This window comes from Ochotona princeps, chromosome 20 (genome assembly GCF_030435755.1).
Source record: "Ochotona princeps isolate mOchPri1 chromosome 20, mOchPri1.hap1, whole genome shotgun sequence".
NCBI lineage: Eukaryota > Metazoa > Chordata > Mammalia > Lagomorpha > Ochotonidae > Ochotona > Ochotona princeps.
This window is the reverse complement of record NC_080851.1, coordinates 28,910,004-28,926,351: the sequence shown is the minus strand read 5'-3', so window position 1 is coordinate 28,926,351 and position 16,348 is coordinate 28,910,004. Positions and strand designations below refer to the sequence as shown.

Here is a 16,348-nt window from a genome sequence, read left to right as displayed (position 1 = left end):
TAGCCACAGAGAAGGGGGGTTGGTCTCTGCTGCTGTAGGAAACAGGCTGGTACAAGCTTGGCTATTCCCAGTGCCAGGCTGCCAACATCACCCTGGAAAGAGATGCCCCCGAAAGGCAGACAAGAGAAGAACCGAGAGACACCCCCACGGGAGGTTTGCATGGGGCCAGAACTGGGGTGGACGAAGCTTGCTTTCGCCAGAAATGAATCCTATGGTCCAACTGCAGAGGGGACTGGAAAACATAGTCTGGGTGCCTACAGAAAAGACCACTGGCTCCCTTCTGTACTAAGTCGACAACAACAGCTTCCTCCGTACCAATACTTTTAGAGGATGAAATGATGTCAACCATGCTTAGAACGTGTTTAAAGACTCCCTGCAAGGGAAATTCACACCGCAGACCTGACTTAGCTGAAATAGTATCTTTTCAGATCGAATAACACGTTCTGCTTAAAATACAGAACCATTATTAATCCCCAGCAGGCTTACAGGATCTTCAAGAACGCATGCTTCTGTCTATAACCATTTACTGCTGATAAAGCCTCTTAGCTGCTTTATAACTGGAGGGGGAGAGAGGGCGCTGTACCCACATTCATTGTTTGGTAAGGTCCTTAAAAAGAATAATTGCAAGGGAAAAAAACCATTTGGCAAGGAAAACTCATCTTGGCATCTGACTCTGTTATGACTGTTTTAGCATGAGGGCCATACATTTGCTAATGGATGGGACAGAAGACAGTTGTGGAAGCTGAGCCACTGGCAACCTGGGCAGCAAGTCCAGTTTGATATCTGTTTGAGCCATAGCTAGTTCATGGTTTGATTTTGTTTCATGTTGTTGGTAGAAGTGCATTTGTTTTTCTTCTCTCTCAAAGTCTACTTGGAAATCGCCCAGCTTTTGTCTCTCTCCCCAGAGAACTGCACCTGTCATTTCTGTCATCTCACTAAGAGGCCCAGTCTCCCCAGGGAGGCTAGCCTCCAACGGGGAGTAGGACTTCAGAATTCAGGTTGATGCACTTTCTTCAAGTCCCTTTGCTAACTTCCTCATGCTATAGACCACAAAAACACCACCACCACCCAACCCAACAAACCGAGTGCTGGTGTGGGCAGTTGCTGAAGACTTGGCTGTTTCACAGTCCTGGAGTTGGAATCCCAACAGCAGAGAGGAGTCTCATCTCTGCCTCCCACCTGCTGTTGCTCCCAGCCCCTTTCATAAAGAGAGGAAGACAACAGCTGACTCCCAGGGTCACTGGTCTGTTGTCAGGCATCTGGCAGATAGTTGAAGGATGGCAGCTATGATTCTTAGCTTCTGAGTCCCTAGGATAACATTTCACTCTATGCACACCCCTGAGTACCTAGTGAGTCCCTGAATAATTATTTTTATTGGAAAGGCAGATGTACAGAGAGAAGCAGAGACAGAGAGGAAGATCTTCCATCCACCGGTTCACTCCCCCAAGTGGCTATAGCCACTTCATGATCTGAAGCCAAGAATCATGAGTGTCTTTCGGGTCTCCCACCTGGGTGCAGGGTCCTAAGGCTTTGGGCCATCCTCTACTGCTTTCCCAGGCCACAGGAAGGGATCTGGAAGGGAAACAGAGCAGCTGGGAGTGTAACCAGAGCCATATGGGATCCTGACACTTGCAAGGTGAGGATTTAGTCACTGAGCGATTGCACCGGGCCAGGAATTGCTGTTTTAAGAAGTCTGAAGGAGTTGAGGATGGCCCAAGTGCTGGGGCTCTGCCACCCATGTGGGAGATGTGGATGCAGTTCCTGGCTCCTGGCATCAGCCTGGCCCAGCCCTAGCTACTGTGGCAATTATGGATTGAACCAGCAGGTGAAAAATTCTCTCTCTCTCTCTCTCTCTCTCTTCCTCTGTCTCCTACTCTTCTATCCATGACTCTGCTTTTCAAATAAATAAATACAAACATAAGTCTGACATGATAGCCTAGTGGTTAAATCCCCACCTTACAACTGCCAGTAACCGTATGGGCACCAGTTCATGGCTCGGTTGTTCCACTTCCCATCCAGTTCCCTGCTTGTAGCAGTAGAATATGCCCCAAAACCTTTGGACCCTGCACCCATGTGGGAGACCCAGAAGAAGCTCCTGGATCCTGGCTTTAGATCGGCTTAGCTCCAGCCATATGGCCTCTTGGGGAGTAAACCAGCAGATCTTTCTATCTCCTTCTCTGTATATCTGCCTTTCCAATACAAAAATAAATAAAACAAAGATTTTTTTTTAAATACAAAAGAATCTGAAATAGTGGCACTGATGTCCAGTCCAGTGATTACAGCTAGCCTTACATTAAAAAGCATTGCTTTATGAATTCTTAAAAATCTCTTTTTCTCCAAAGGAGAAAGAATTCAGTCGCCTGGCTTTGGCTGGATTTTCAAGGTTCCGTCCTTTCTTAGAGAACTGTTACAAAGCACAGTCATTGTCAGGCTGTGAAACCTGGGATAAGATGAAATTGAAAATCTTCTATTACCCCAAACACCAACAAGAACCTAACACAGTTTCCTATACCACAACTTACAGAGTTTAATTGCCGCGTTTATGTCTTGCCTAATAATTCCGCAGTATTAGAGATTCCAGGCAAAATGCTTTTGGTGGCTCTTGGGCATGTTTTTCTAATACCCTATTAGGTGCCATCTGCTTTCTTTCTATTAATGTTTTATTAACGACCATCTGGTTGTTGCTGCAGATCCTATAGACTCTCCAAATGAGTCCGCTCCCACCCATCAATAAATTATCAACTTTCCTCATTTGCAAAAGGATTCCAACTGAGCTGTGAGAGCAGCAGAGAATCAGGGCACCCATGTCCCAAGGCCGCCCCCAGCTGGTCTTGTGGCAGACACAGTCGCCTCACTTCTCTGGTCACAACCTCCTCCCTGTGTTCCTTCTGAACACTGTGGATTGAACCTAGTCCCCATAGGTGCTTCCAATTCAGAAATGCAGCTGCAATGCTGTGGACTGAGGATCAGGGGCTCAGGGTGACCATTTTGCTGGAGAGGGGCAGGAAACACCTGCCAGGCTGTGCCTGGGACCTAGCAGACAAAGAACTAGTAAGAAGTGGAGGGATGGGGACAGTACAATGGCTCAACTGACTAATCCTCCACCTGCAAGTCTAGCATTCCATATAGGCACTGGTTCGTGTCCCAGCTGCTCCATTTTCCATCTGGCTCCCTGCTTGTGTCCTGGGAAAGTAGTAGAGGACGGCCCAAAGCCCTGGGACCCTGCAGAGAAGCTCCTTGACAACTTCAAAAGAGGGCTGGCTAACAGGAAGACTGAATCTTGTGTTTGGAGGGTTGGAGACTTTGAGGATCATCCCCAGAGAGAGAAAAGGGGCTGAAGATCAATGTCAGTCGCTAACGGCCGATGATGTCACTCATCATAGAAGCATAATGCAACACTCACAAAAACTCCTACACAGGGAGATGCAGGGAGCTTCAGAGGTGCTGAGTGTGCCTGGAGAGGCTATGGAAGCTGCAAGTCCCTCCTCCATTTTTTGCTGTGCACATCCCCAGTGCTTGGCTGTTCCCTGAGCTGGATTCTTGATAATAAATCAATAGTGATAAATAAGGTACCTTCCTGAGTTCTATATGAATTGTTCTAGTGAGTCCCTGAGCTCAAGCGAACGGGCACAGTCTTGTAAACCCATGTGGTTTGCACTCCCTCCAGGAGCTGGTATCAGAATTAAAGAGTTGAACACCTTCTTTTGTGTCCAAATTGATTGGCATGTAAAAACACTCTAGAAAAAAGAGCCTAAGATGAGAATTCGAATAAAACGTTAGCCAAAAACAAAACAAAACAAAACAAAAAACCCAACTGGAGACCAAAAAGTGTCACCCAATGAAGACGGCAGACACAGCAGAGGAAGATAGAGATTATCCGACTTTTAAAATATGTAAACAGAAACTGCTGCAGCCAAAAGATAATGAGGGGAAAGTCGGGGGAGTAGGGAGCTGGGGCAGGTTTGAATATCCTAAAAAGGGAAGGACAACTATAAAAGATGTAACATGAGCATAATGAAAAAAAAAAGAGAGAGAGAAGGACAATTCCCCCTGATTAATGTCAGGTACCAAGGCACAGATCGGGGGTCTCAGAGAACACCACACAGGTAAATGCCCAAAGGCAAACCGCAGGAAACTATCTTGACAGAAGAGGAACTATGTCAGTAATGGTCAGTGCTAGGCAGAACAACAGGAAGGATTCAACAGCTGTGAGGCAGAGGAAGTGGAGGTTTTTGTTACAGTGGCCAAGGAAAGTCTCTTTGGAAAATAGGAACTTAACAGTCAACTTATTCTGAGCTCTTGACTTCATGGTGGATGCATTCATGATGTTTTTTGGTTGATCTGCAGTCTATAACAGGGGCCTCCGATCCGCAAACGGGGTGTAACTTGGGGTATCCCAGGTCTGCACTCCCTGTTTGAGTGATGGTGGGCAAGCCACCTGAGTCTCAGATTGCACCTCTACTCGATATTCTCAGATCACACCAGGGTACCCGCAGCCTCCTGTGTAATAGAAATGAGCTCCACATTACTTACAATACCTAACACAGTCTAAGTGTCGTGGAAGTAGCTGGTTATTTGTACCACTTAGGGAATAACCAGAAGGAGGAGTCTGTTTGTGTTCACTACAGATGCAATGTTTTTATCCAGATATTTCCATCTAGACACGTGAAAACAGACCCTTAGGCACCCAGGGCACTTGTTTAAGTGAGCTTCCTGTCTTGGCAGCACCCCTTCCCTAGGCGTCCTGCCTTCCTTTTTTTTTTTTTTTTTTTTTTGGAAAGCACAGAACGGCCTATATAGAGGTAGAGGAGTGTGGGGGGGATGCTGGGAAGTCAGACCATGTCACTGACCATTAAGTAGCCTTAGACATTCTTTAAGTGTGCCTAATACACCTGAAGGCTAGATTCTTCATAAAGAAGAAGTTAGGTCAACATAGAATCACAACACTGGATTCTAAGGGCTCTCACCTCAGGGCTGGTGACATGGCACAGTGGGCTAAGCCTTTGCCTGTGTCACCAGTAACCAATGTAAATTACAGTGTATGTCCCGGCTGCTCTACTTGTGATCCAGCTTCCTACTTGTGGCCCGAGAAAGCAGTCAAGGATGGCCCAAAGCCTTGGGATCCTGCACCTGTGTGGGAGACCAGGAAGAAGCTCCTGGCTCCTGGCTTCAGATAGGCTCAGCTCTGGCCATTATAGTCTTTTGGAGAGTGAACCAGCAGATGGAGGATCTCTCTCTCCTTCTCTCTGTAACTCTGCCTTTCCAGTAGAAATAAATAAACATTTAAAAAATTAAAAATAAATAAAGAGCTATCCCAGGGGATGTGGTCATTTGTACATATTCATTACTTGGCCTCCACTGGGAATTGGCTTTGGGACCCATTATTATAATTCTAATTTATATATATATATATATATATATATATTTTTTTTTTTTTTTTTTTTAAATCCTAGCTCTACCTACCTAGCTTCTTTGGAGTTAGTCCAGACATGAAATTCAGCTTTGTGTTTCATTTGCAGGAATCCCACCCCACCGGCCATATGCATGTGGAAGATGTTTCTGAGAGCTTAGGGAAACAGAACTTCCAGAAAGCAAAACAAGCCACCAAATGGTGCACAAGAGGTGGTCTGCAATTTCGCTGCCTCTGTGGCTTCTTGGTTCTTTCTCTGCTGTGTCCATCCTCTTGGGTGTCTTTGTCACCCATGGGGTTCCATAAGATTCACTTTCTTAAGGAAGACTGTTCTTTTCCTAAGAGGAATTCCAATAACAGATTTAGCATAAATTTTTTCTGATCCTATTACAAAATACTACATGAACATATTATCCTCTTAACGTTCTTAAATCTAGGGAGACAAAAGCACTGTATACAAATAACCTGTAGCTTTGGCGTAGACAAGAGGAAGGTACGGGCAGTAACCACCAGCTATGGTCCCAGCTGGTTAAAGTTTTATTGTGAAAACTGTCACCAGCTTTAGGTAAGCTGCTGTGCTTCTGGCTCACAAAAGCCTGGCCAAGAGACTTGCTCTTGTCTTCTTTAAAACCACGTAGACCATCAGCTCTGAAGAACAGACAAAGGCGGCATTTTCCCACACAATTTATTCACATTCAACTAGCTACATGAGGGGTGGAACACAGGCGCTTCGGGGGACATGGATGGGATTTAAGCAGAACAACTATGCGAATGGCTCCATGGAAGACATAAAAATATATATATACATATAAGCCTTCCTCAAGGGGAACAGGAGAAGACAGAATCACCACAAAGGAAACAGCCACTTCTGGCCATGGTATTCCCCATCCCAGAGCTAACATCCTCACAAATGGTTGCCTTTGAGCATGTCGTGCTTTGTGGACGATCCTATGACACACATTCCCAACACAGAAAGACAAAGGCAAACGTTGAGTACCAGAGTTCATATGACGCCAAGGAAAGTCAAGCCCATGAAAATAGCTATCATTTGGTAGCAAAAATAGATTTATGCGCTGTTAATATCAAAATCAAAGACACTGAAATAAATTATGCCAGCACACTAGGGTTGTCAGGCCCAGGATGGTTAAGAACAACTTGTTGCCCCTGCCCTTTATCTATAGGTCTGCGGAAACTCCACAAGAGCTGGAAGGCATAACACAACTTGTTAGACACCTAGTAGGCCTCCATCGAGATCTAGGTAAAAAGATCAGTATTAGTTTTCTTTGAGGCTTACTGTCTTTTAACAGAATAAGATCACTTGGCATGGAACTGGAAAACAGATAAAGAACAATGCTTGAAGCACAAACAGAATGTACTAGAAGTCATGAAAAAGAAGAGGGAAGATTTTGTTTTATAGCTTTTCATTTAAGGGGATGTATAGTAACTGCGTACTAGAGACCATCACATCCAGATGTGAAGATACAATGCAGTGTGTATCTCTATTTTCACATCAAAGATGGACTCCCAATGAAGCTGTTAAATGTATCTTGACAATAGGATGTTGGACTCTCTGGCATTGCCCATGCCTATAATGTCAGGATACACTTAAATTGCAAAATGTTGGACTTATGACTGATTATGAAGGACTGTACTATTGTAATCATACAAGGGAAAACAGTGGCGGATAGGGTGGAGCTGGGGAGGGGGAGGAGAAATCCCAGAACCTATGGAACTGTATCACAAAATAATAAAATAAACAAATCTAACTAACAAGAGGAAAAATGCATCAGCTCAAAGAATGTAAACATTTTTTTAGAGTCAATGTGTGGCCGCCTTCCTCGGGGAGTCTTCTAGGAATCAATGAAGGGGTAAGGGGGTGCTCCTGGGGCACCCTGGATTCTTAGGGGGAAAAAATTCAGTCTCCTGTCCTTCAGCCAACTCCCCATCTGCTCACTCAGCAGCAAAGCCAGCCTGGCCCCAGGGAGAGGAGGACTTGGGCAATGCCAAGGTGCTGTGAGGTCTCGGGGAGGGGCCTGTCCTCTGCTGCACCAGGGCTGGTGGGCTCATTCCACTTGCATTTCCTGCACGTGGAAGCGGTTGGTTTGGGGGAAATGCAGTGTGCTTGCCTGCACAAAGTCCCACTGGCAGGAGGAGCTGTGAAAGTCACTGCTTATGTGGGATGATAAAATCAAGATGTTTCAGATACAGCAGCAACCGGCATTATCTACAAGACAGGCTAGCTCTAGAAAACAAAATTGTAACTCCAGCCTTCCCAAACAAGGCCATGCCTCTGCTTTTTTTTCTCTCTCCATTTGAAAATTATAGAACATCCTAGAAACACACAGGGATTTAAGAAAGAAGGCCGTTCTCCCCCTGTAGATATCAGCATGAGTCACTAAGCTGCTAGCCTTCTGGAAAAGCCTGAAGCGTCGATTTAAACATCATACGGTCCTGCATCATATCTTATGTCACTTCAGTCCCATCTCAAGGATGACTCACAAAGCAGACGTTTGGTCCAGTGGATTGCACGAGTCCAAAATGAAGGAAAAAAATCAATGCGAGTTTCCGAACATTGTACAGTGCAGACGCGGCTACCCGCACTTGGGCAGCTGCTTGGGTTTTGTTGTTCTGTTCTTTTGGTGCCAGCCGCCAGAGCAGGCCGACTTAACAGCCAATATGACCAAAATCCTGCACTTACCCTCACACTGGGAAGCGAGGTTTGTTTTCCCCTGGCACACCCTTAAATCTAGTTTGCTTCTTCTTGTCTGACAGCAGAATGTGGACCAATGCCTGAGCAATGAAGAACCAAGCACATCCCAAAGATTGTGTGACGGAAAAGAGATGCAGATTGCGTCTCCGCTGACATCTCCATAAAACAACAGTAAGGGAATCCGATATTAGTGAGTTCTCTCCAAATGCCAGCCACTTGAGATTCCAACGCGCTCCTGATTGGCTTTCAGCAACTCTCCATTCAGCAACTGCAACATAGCCCAGCTCATCCCGCAGCGGTGGGACGCTGGACAGTCCCACACCCTCTCCTTGTGATTTGTTTCTTCTTCCTGTGGTCATTCTGCTTGCGCTGGAATTCTTTCTGTCCCTAAAAAAAAAATGTTTCCTGGAGAAATCCTTTTGCTACACACTTGGTGTTCCAAAGGACTGTTACAAGCAAGGAAGGCTTAACAATTAGGCTTTGGTTTTGGTGTAATCTGGGCAGAAACTGATGATATAATCCCAACTACCACACAGATGACATTTTCATGTAAGGTTTCCCCTTGTAGTAGTGATGATCTGTATCATTTGCGACTGCTGCAAAGCTCAGAGAAGACTGGCAGGAATCAGGAGGTGTAAGAAAGGAAGACACAGCATTGTCGGAACACACACAGACAGCAACCGGTCTCCACGTGAGTCCATAAGGCAGAAGGTCAGACTGCTCATACAAGACCTAAACCTACAGTGCGGATAAGAGGTAGAAAATATCCAGACAGCATTTCTGAAAAACCGGCTTGAGCTGTTTAGAACTGTTCAACTTCACAAAGGTCCAACTGGCCGTGTGGGAACGAACTGGGTCCTTTATCCTCCATGGGACATTCTACACTCCGCAGAGACAGAGATGGCCAGCCGGGAGCGGGGAGGAGACAGGAAATGGTTTAATAGCAAGCCTCCAGCTCTTTGGAGACATTGTTTGACTCATGGAGAGCTTTCCGAGCAAGAGGATCAGCCCTGCACTTAAGGCAACACAACGAAGGGGAAGAACAAGTTCAAACACTTGCTCTTTGAGGAAGCACTGTGCCCACCTGTATAAGAAGGCACACTCCGCTACATTCACACCACTGCCCCAACCACCAACGTCCTCTCCGGGTTCCGGCTCCAGTACCACTGTTCTGGGTGAGCGATCCAGGAGCCAGCTGAGGCGCTGGCATCTCGGCGACCAAATTCCAGCCTGGCAGCTTACACACAGGTGCACCGTGTTCTGCTGTGCTCGGTTCTCAATGCACCTGGGAGAAGTCGACTTGTCTTCCTCCAGCAAGATCGTATAAGGCATCAGTTTAATCTGAATGTTCTCTATCCTTTGGAAAATTAGTGTTATAACCTTTTTTTTTTAATCCCACACGTTAACATTCCAGCTTTCTTTTTTATTAAATAGCTCATATATAAAAACAAACGCCAAGGTGTCCTACATTCATATCAACAACCACGACAGCACTTCTGGAAAATGATAAAGAAACCCACTGGGGATGCACAGACTTAAACACAATGCTAAGCTAAGCACGAGGGATCACCCTAGATCACATCTTTGAAACGTGGAGCCAGGCGTGCGCTGCTTCTCAAAGCAGACACCGGAGAAGGCCACTTTCTTCTGCTCTCCTTGGTCACCACAGGACGGGATGGTCCAGTTTGGAGAAGCCCAAGTCTTTTCTCAGTTCCAGATAGGTGCCGTTGCTCACCCAGGAGTCGTTGCTGGACTTCCTGTGAAAGACCAAACAGTTTTTCTTGTAGGGTGTTGCAAACATGGTCCTATCCACACGCTCGGCCCTGCCTCTCCTCGGATCTTTGTGGTCACACAGTCACTTGCATCTGGCAACTCTGAGGGTCTGCAGCCCTGACACCGACACCACTTAGCCACGCTCCTCTTTAACCCTTTGACCCACTGGCTGCAAGGTGTGAGGCATGGAGGGAGGGGCTGTCATGGAGAAAGCACGGCTAGGTCAGACACTGCTTTGGCAACACACATGTGAAAGCACACGGCAACAAGGCTGTTCCTATACAGAGACAAGCCCTTCTTTTTTTGTTGTTGTTTTAAGAAATGGTGAGCACAGCCTTGCTCGGCCATTACGTAGCCCACAATCCACCAGGCACAAGAGGCCCGACTGCTGTAGGAGTCTTCCTCCTCCCTTGCTCTCTCGGCCTCCACTTGCCCCAGAGGCAGTGACATCGTCACTTTCACACTTTGCAGCTCCGTGCATGCGTGTGCACACGTGTGTACATCTTCCTGTTTCTGCTTTCACACAGCAGGAGCGGTCCTGGACAGTGTGCCTCCTCGACTGCCATACACGTTGGCTGCGGGTAGCTGACCGTGTCCAGTCCAGCCGTATGCCTGCATCACTGGAGCACGATCAGTTTATTAGCACGTTTGTCTAAGTATCATCTATAGTCGTGTTCAGGCTGAATAATGGCCACTGACTTGTGGCACACGAGGCCAGCGATGCTGATATGTGTTCTGTACAGGGCCAGTTCAGAGACTCCAGGGAGAAAAGGGTGCTTCATTTTCTCCTTAAACAGTTGTATGATATTCCACAGTCTAGCAGGACCACTCTTTCATCTAGCAGGTGCCCTTTTGGCAGGCACTTGGGATGTTTTTAAGGTACAACTATTGTAAATAAGGTGTTATTTTGTTATGTTATTTTGCATGTGTGTGAGTGGGTGACATTAAAAAACCCTACCATTAGTACAGTTGGATCAAACAGGATGTGTGTTTATAATTTGGACTGGTATTGCCACGTTAAAAATTTGCTTACTTAAACAAGGTGGAGGAATCCACCATGGTGGGAGGGTTTGGGGAGGGGTGGGGAGAATCCAAGTACCTATGAAACTGTGTCACATAATACAATGTAATTAATGAATTAAAAATAATAAATAAATAAATTTAAAATAAAAAAATTTGCTTACTTAAAAGGTACAGAAATAAACAGATGAGAGAAACATGTGTGCATGTTGGTTCTAAGCCTCTGGTGCCATCCCCAAATGCCTGTGATGGCTGGGGTTTGGCTGGGGCCAAAGACTCAATAACAGCCTTCCACGTGGGGGCCTGGGACCTGACTACCTGAGCCATCACAGCTGCCTCCCAGGGTCTACACAGACAGGAAGCTGGAGTCAGGAGCAGGAGGCAGGAACCGAACTCAGATTCAGGATGCAGGCATACTAACTGCAAGGCTAAATGCCCACCCTGCCACATGCTTGTCAAGCAGTCGTCAAGTGCTTGGTTCCCTCATGCTCAGTAACATGGATCTGACCACAGCTAGTTCCCTATTCCAGGAGGGTGATGTGCTTTAGATAAGCCACACTGAGCCTTGTCCAGCTCACGTGCACTTGCTGGAACAATCCCACTGCTCCTTGGAAGGGTCAGCAGCCCCATTCATATCCCACAGATCTCCCAGAAGCCTCTCCGCCAGCCTTCCAAGCCCCACAGCCCCAGGTGGCGTTCCTACTGCTAGAATACCAGGTGGCTCTCGCCTTTTCTCCTGTATTCCTCCACTATCAGATCCTGGGATGATCTCACAATCAGGAGGAGCACTGGGTGCCGGGTGGACAATCCTGCATTCCAGATGTGGTTCTGACAGTCATGGTGGCCACAACCCTGGCACGCCACTGTTCTGCCTTTTGATGTTACCTCAGATGTCACTGTTGACATTTTTACACTGGATTGGGCTGAGGAACCTCCTTAACGAGTCCCCGAGACAGTCTGGTTAACCACAAGTTTAGATGGTTTAAAATGCATTGTGATGACCATCTACACAAACGTGTAATCTCCTTTTTTTTTCTTTATTTTTGACAATCTTTACATGGTTAATTAGGGCACAAAGGGTCAAGGGCTACAGGGAAGTGGGTAGACTATTGTCTCCTTCTAATGAAGACAGATGGACTGATTTTCTTAAGAATCTACATTGTGTCTATCAGCTGACCAGTCAATGGAGGAGTCCTTTCATTTTCCCAGCCTCTGCCTTTTCTCAAAATGTAAGATGCCTCATTTCTTTCTTTTCTATTTTCACACATTATTACTATTTTTTTTTTTGCGATGGTTACCCAAAGTTACAAGCAGTTCAGGGTGAAACTTTGACCAGTGGACCTATATTTACCAATCCTGAGTTTGTATCACTGATCAGAAGCGATCTGGTGGAATCTATAACCATGTTGGAGAAAAGAACGTTCTCTTCCTGAGAGCAAACACGACCTGCTGCCATGGGAGTCTTCTACTACATATTTTATTGCTGCTGCTACATGAGCAGCTACCTCTTCTTGAAAGTATTTCTGCTCCCCACCAAGAACAAACCAATAAGACAACAAAATATGGGGTGTCCTGAAATAGGAAGGAATTAGAGGGCAGATGCCTTCTGTTTTTTCTACATACGCCCACTTTTCCTTTCAAATGTGAAAGGTAAAAGAGACAGAGATCTCCCATCTGCTGATTCACTCCCCCAGTGCTAACCACAGCCAAGGCTGGGTCAGGCCCAAGGCCAGGCATCAGGAGCCTAGCCCAGGTCTGCAGCCCCTGTGGCCAGGAGCCGCCCACCTGAGCCACCACCTGCTCCCTCCTCGCCTGTGCATTAGCAGGAAGCTGGAACCAGGAGCTGGGGCAGGACTTCACGTTCAGATTCATGGTGCGGGCCTCCCAAACGCTGCCTGAAAGGCTATGGCCCATACTCATTGCATTACGTACCTGTTTTAACTTTAACTAAAACAATTTAACAGGGAGAAAAGGAAAAATCTGAAAGTCTTCAGAGTCCAGTCCTGTGTGGCCGGTCACACCAGGCCCCTCATCCTGGCAGCCACATCCCTCTGCCAGCAACATGAAGAGGGGATGGGAGGCGTTGAGGAGGGGAGCTTCTGCCTCCTTTTAAAAAAGCTCCAGTGTTTATAACAAGGCCTTCTTAGCAGATTATTTACAAGATAACCGTCAGATAACAGTTAGTATTCCTGACCCAAGTCCACCAGAACTGCCTGTCGGGTAAGGACTTGACCACTTGTCATTTCTCCGCTGGCCGCCAGCAGGGTAAGGGTTTATTATCTTGGCCACAAGAAGCATGTCTAAAGGGGGTGGAGCCATGAGTTCAGTACCCTGGCCTGGTGACCCGGCTCTGATGCTACACCGCGCCCCTCTCTCTGCTGTGATGACTCAGAGCGGTCATGGGACAGTCAGGAAGGGCCCCTTTGGGAGTAAGGAATCAGGTGTTCCACAGGATGCTGAAACCTTCCACCTGCTGACAACAGACATGCCCCATGAGAATGAAGAGCTGGACGGTGAGGCAGCACAGCGGTCCCACACCAGGGGTACCTGCATGAGAAGCCAGGCTCTGGTACCGGACCAGAACACACTGCTAAGCTTAGCCACCCATCAGGCGGGCCACATCTGCTCTCGTCGGTCAGGTCAACAGTATTTCTCCCTATCTAAGCTCTGGGTATCTCTGCTTCTGGCTAGGCAAAGGTCTCTGTTTCTCTATAAAATCTACTTCCACTCGCTTTGCTCCAGTCCCTTTACTGTCCACATCGTGAGACAGACAGGACCCTGACTCTCTGTCACCCTTCCACAGTCACCCTTCCACAGGCTCCTCTGTGATATCGCTGGGCGGGGCACTGCAGGGGAGCTGCGCATGTGCAAGGCTGACTGTGGGAAGGCACAGCTCCTGCCCCAAAGCTTTGGCCTTGATGACAGCCCAGAGCTGGGACTGCCTGCCACTGAGCTCTGGGAGGCCACAGAGCAGCTCTCGTCCACCTTGAGGGAGGAGAGCTGCTTCCCTTTCTCCAGGCCAGATGCAGGAAGCGAAGGCGAACCAGCCCAGCCCAGCCCCGCTGGATCCCGCAAGCACGCAGGCACTGACCTGAAAAATCGCGGAAGGTGCTCCACGTTGTTCTCCTCCAGGACCCGCCGCCGCTCCCTCTGCAGCTGTTCGATCCTCTGCTTCTGGGCCTCTGCTTCCTCCACATTCCCTTCTTCTAGAAACCTGAGGCGCCAAGGGCAGAGAATGAGGGGGCGTCCATCCGGGATGAGGCAGCGAGCATTGCCTGCGCCCAAGACCATGTTCTCAAACTCCTCTCCGGGCTACAGACCCAGCCTCAACACATCACCACTCCCCCCACGCCCCGTGCAGCAGGACGTCACTGGAGGGACGTTCACAGGCATCACACGGATGAAGAGGAATCTGGGGCAAAGTCTCCCTTTCCTCCTGGTCTCTAGTTCCACCTGTTCTTGCTAGCTCCTCCCCCAACTGCATCCTGCTCAGCTTCCGGAGATGGTCCATCAGACAGACGTAAACACAAACGGATATCCTGACCTGTTCTCCCTCTCACCGCGCGATAGCACACCACACGCACTCTCCGCACACCTTGGTTTCTTGTTTTACTTTTTTACCTAACAGCACGCTGGAGCTCTTTTGTGTTGTACACAAACATCTTCATCTTTTGATACTTGTGTGATTTTCATCATGGAGATATTTTAATTGTGCTTGCAGACATTTGGCCTTTTGTTTTTTTTGTGTTTTTTTTTTAAGGGAGAGAAGGAGAAGGAGGGGGAGAGAGAGAGAGGGAGGGAGAGAGGGAGGGAGGGAGGAGAGGGGTCTCAACCACTGCTTCACTCCGCAAGTAATGTCTAGAGCTGGGCCCTGTCAGAGCTGGGGGGCTGGGAACTCAGTCCACATCCCCCACAAGGGCAAGAGGGACCTAAGTATCCGAGCCCGCACAGGTGCATCCTGGGGTTGACACTAGCAGGAAGCAAGGGCTGAGAGCTGGAACCAGCCATGAACCCAGCTACCAGGTCTGATGTAGACACGGGCAGTCTAACCCACCTAAAACACCTGCCTCTGTTCCTGATTGTATAACATTACAATTAATGCTCAAATAAATGACCCCGTATTTCTGCCATTCCCACATGGATAAATGTGTCTGCAGGAGAAATTTCTAGAAGCGCCACTGCAGATTCAAGGCTGGATTTGTGATGTGAGTGATCCTGCGAGCCTCAACAGGGACACAGCAACAGATGCCTGTCCCCGTCTGCAGTGTGAGACCCAGAAGTGGCTCCTGGCTCCTGCCTTCAGCGCAGGCCAGCTCCAGCCATGAGGGCTTTGTAGGAGGTGATTCAGTAGATTCTCTCCCCAACTCTCTTTCTTCCTCTCTCTGACTCTGCTTTTCAGATAAATAAAACCTTAAAAAGAGAAAAAGATGAGAAAAGAACTGGTATGCCGTTCTAGTACTAACAACGTGCAGCTTCTTTTTCTCTAGGACTCACTGCAGCACCACACTGCGATCACACAGAAGCCAAGACAATGCCAGGACAGATCTTCCACTCCTACAGCAGATGTACAAAGAGCGGTGCCTCCGTTACAGATCACTGTATTCGACAGAACAGCAGCAAAACCGCTGATGGCTACACGTGCTGGGGAAGCTTCACACTCTTCCTACACTCAGGGGCTTCCACGGTCCTCATCTGTGGGTTGTTCAACTTCCTATGATCGTGTTTTTCCAAAGGGTTGATCGAGCGCTTGATTTCACGATCTGATTCAAGACGTGAGTTACAAATTTCTCAGTTTGTTATTTAACCTTTTTTAAAATGCTTATTGATTTCTTTTCAAAGGCAGAGCAACACAGAGAGAAAGAGTATCTCCCATGTACGGGCTCGCTTCCTGAATGCCTGCAATCCCCAAAGTTTTGCCAGGTCAAGGCCAGACCCCACCTGGGTCTCCCCCTGAGGACACTGAGGACCCAAGCACTTGAGCCATCACCTGCTGCTTCTTGGGGGGCAGCAGAAGGAACCTGGAGCAGCAGCAGAGGGGCTGGAACTCGAGCTGACATTCTGCCATTGGACATGGTTACCCTAAGCAGCGGCTTAACTGGCCAAACACCCCCCACACCTGTCATTCAGCCTGATGGGTGAGGCTGTTCGACTCCACCTGACGTTGGCTATGTGTTTTCATTTACTCTGATATTAGGAGGGGCAGTTTTTGTTGCTGTTATTTTCTTTAAAACTAAGAGTCAAATGACACCATCTGGCTTCTGGCTTTTGCATCAGAAAGGCCTTGCAGAAGGTATCACCCTTTCTGTTTTACTGAGTGGAAAACCGAGGCTGAGAAACGTTCAAAGTCTGGTGGGTCTGTCCCCTAGTTTGTTGGCAGCAAACCTACAGCCAGAAGTTAGGGCTCAGTGCACCAAGACATTCCGATTGGAAGGGCC

The 16,348-nt window shown here is 47.7% G+C and overlaps 1 protein-coding gene across 5 annotated transcripts in view; it reads right to left on the bottom strand.

Annotated features, from left to right (window-relative positions):
* Positions 1-9,522: 9,522 nt before the first annotated feature.
* Positions 9,523-16,348, bottom strand: part of OSBPL3 (oxysterol binding protein like 3) — a 160,156-nt gene continuing 153,330 nt past the window's right edge. For all 5 annotated transcript variants that reach the window (XM_058677995.1, XM_004582434.3, XM_004582436.3 and 2 more), the window contains 2 exons: positions 14,005-14,127; positions 9,523-9,877 (listed from right to left, as the gene is read on the bottom strand). In XM_058677995.1, coding sequence (XP_058533978.1) covers positions 9,781-9,877; positions 14,005-14,127 — 220 coding nt within the window. In that variant the 3' untranslated portion in view covers positions 9,523-9,780. The remainder of the gene's footprint in view (positions 9,878-14,004; positions 14,128-16,348) is intronic.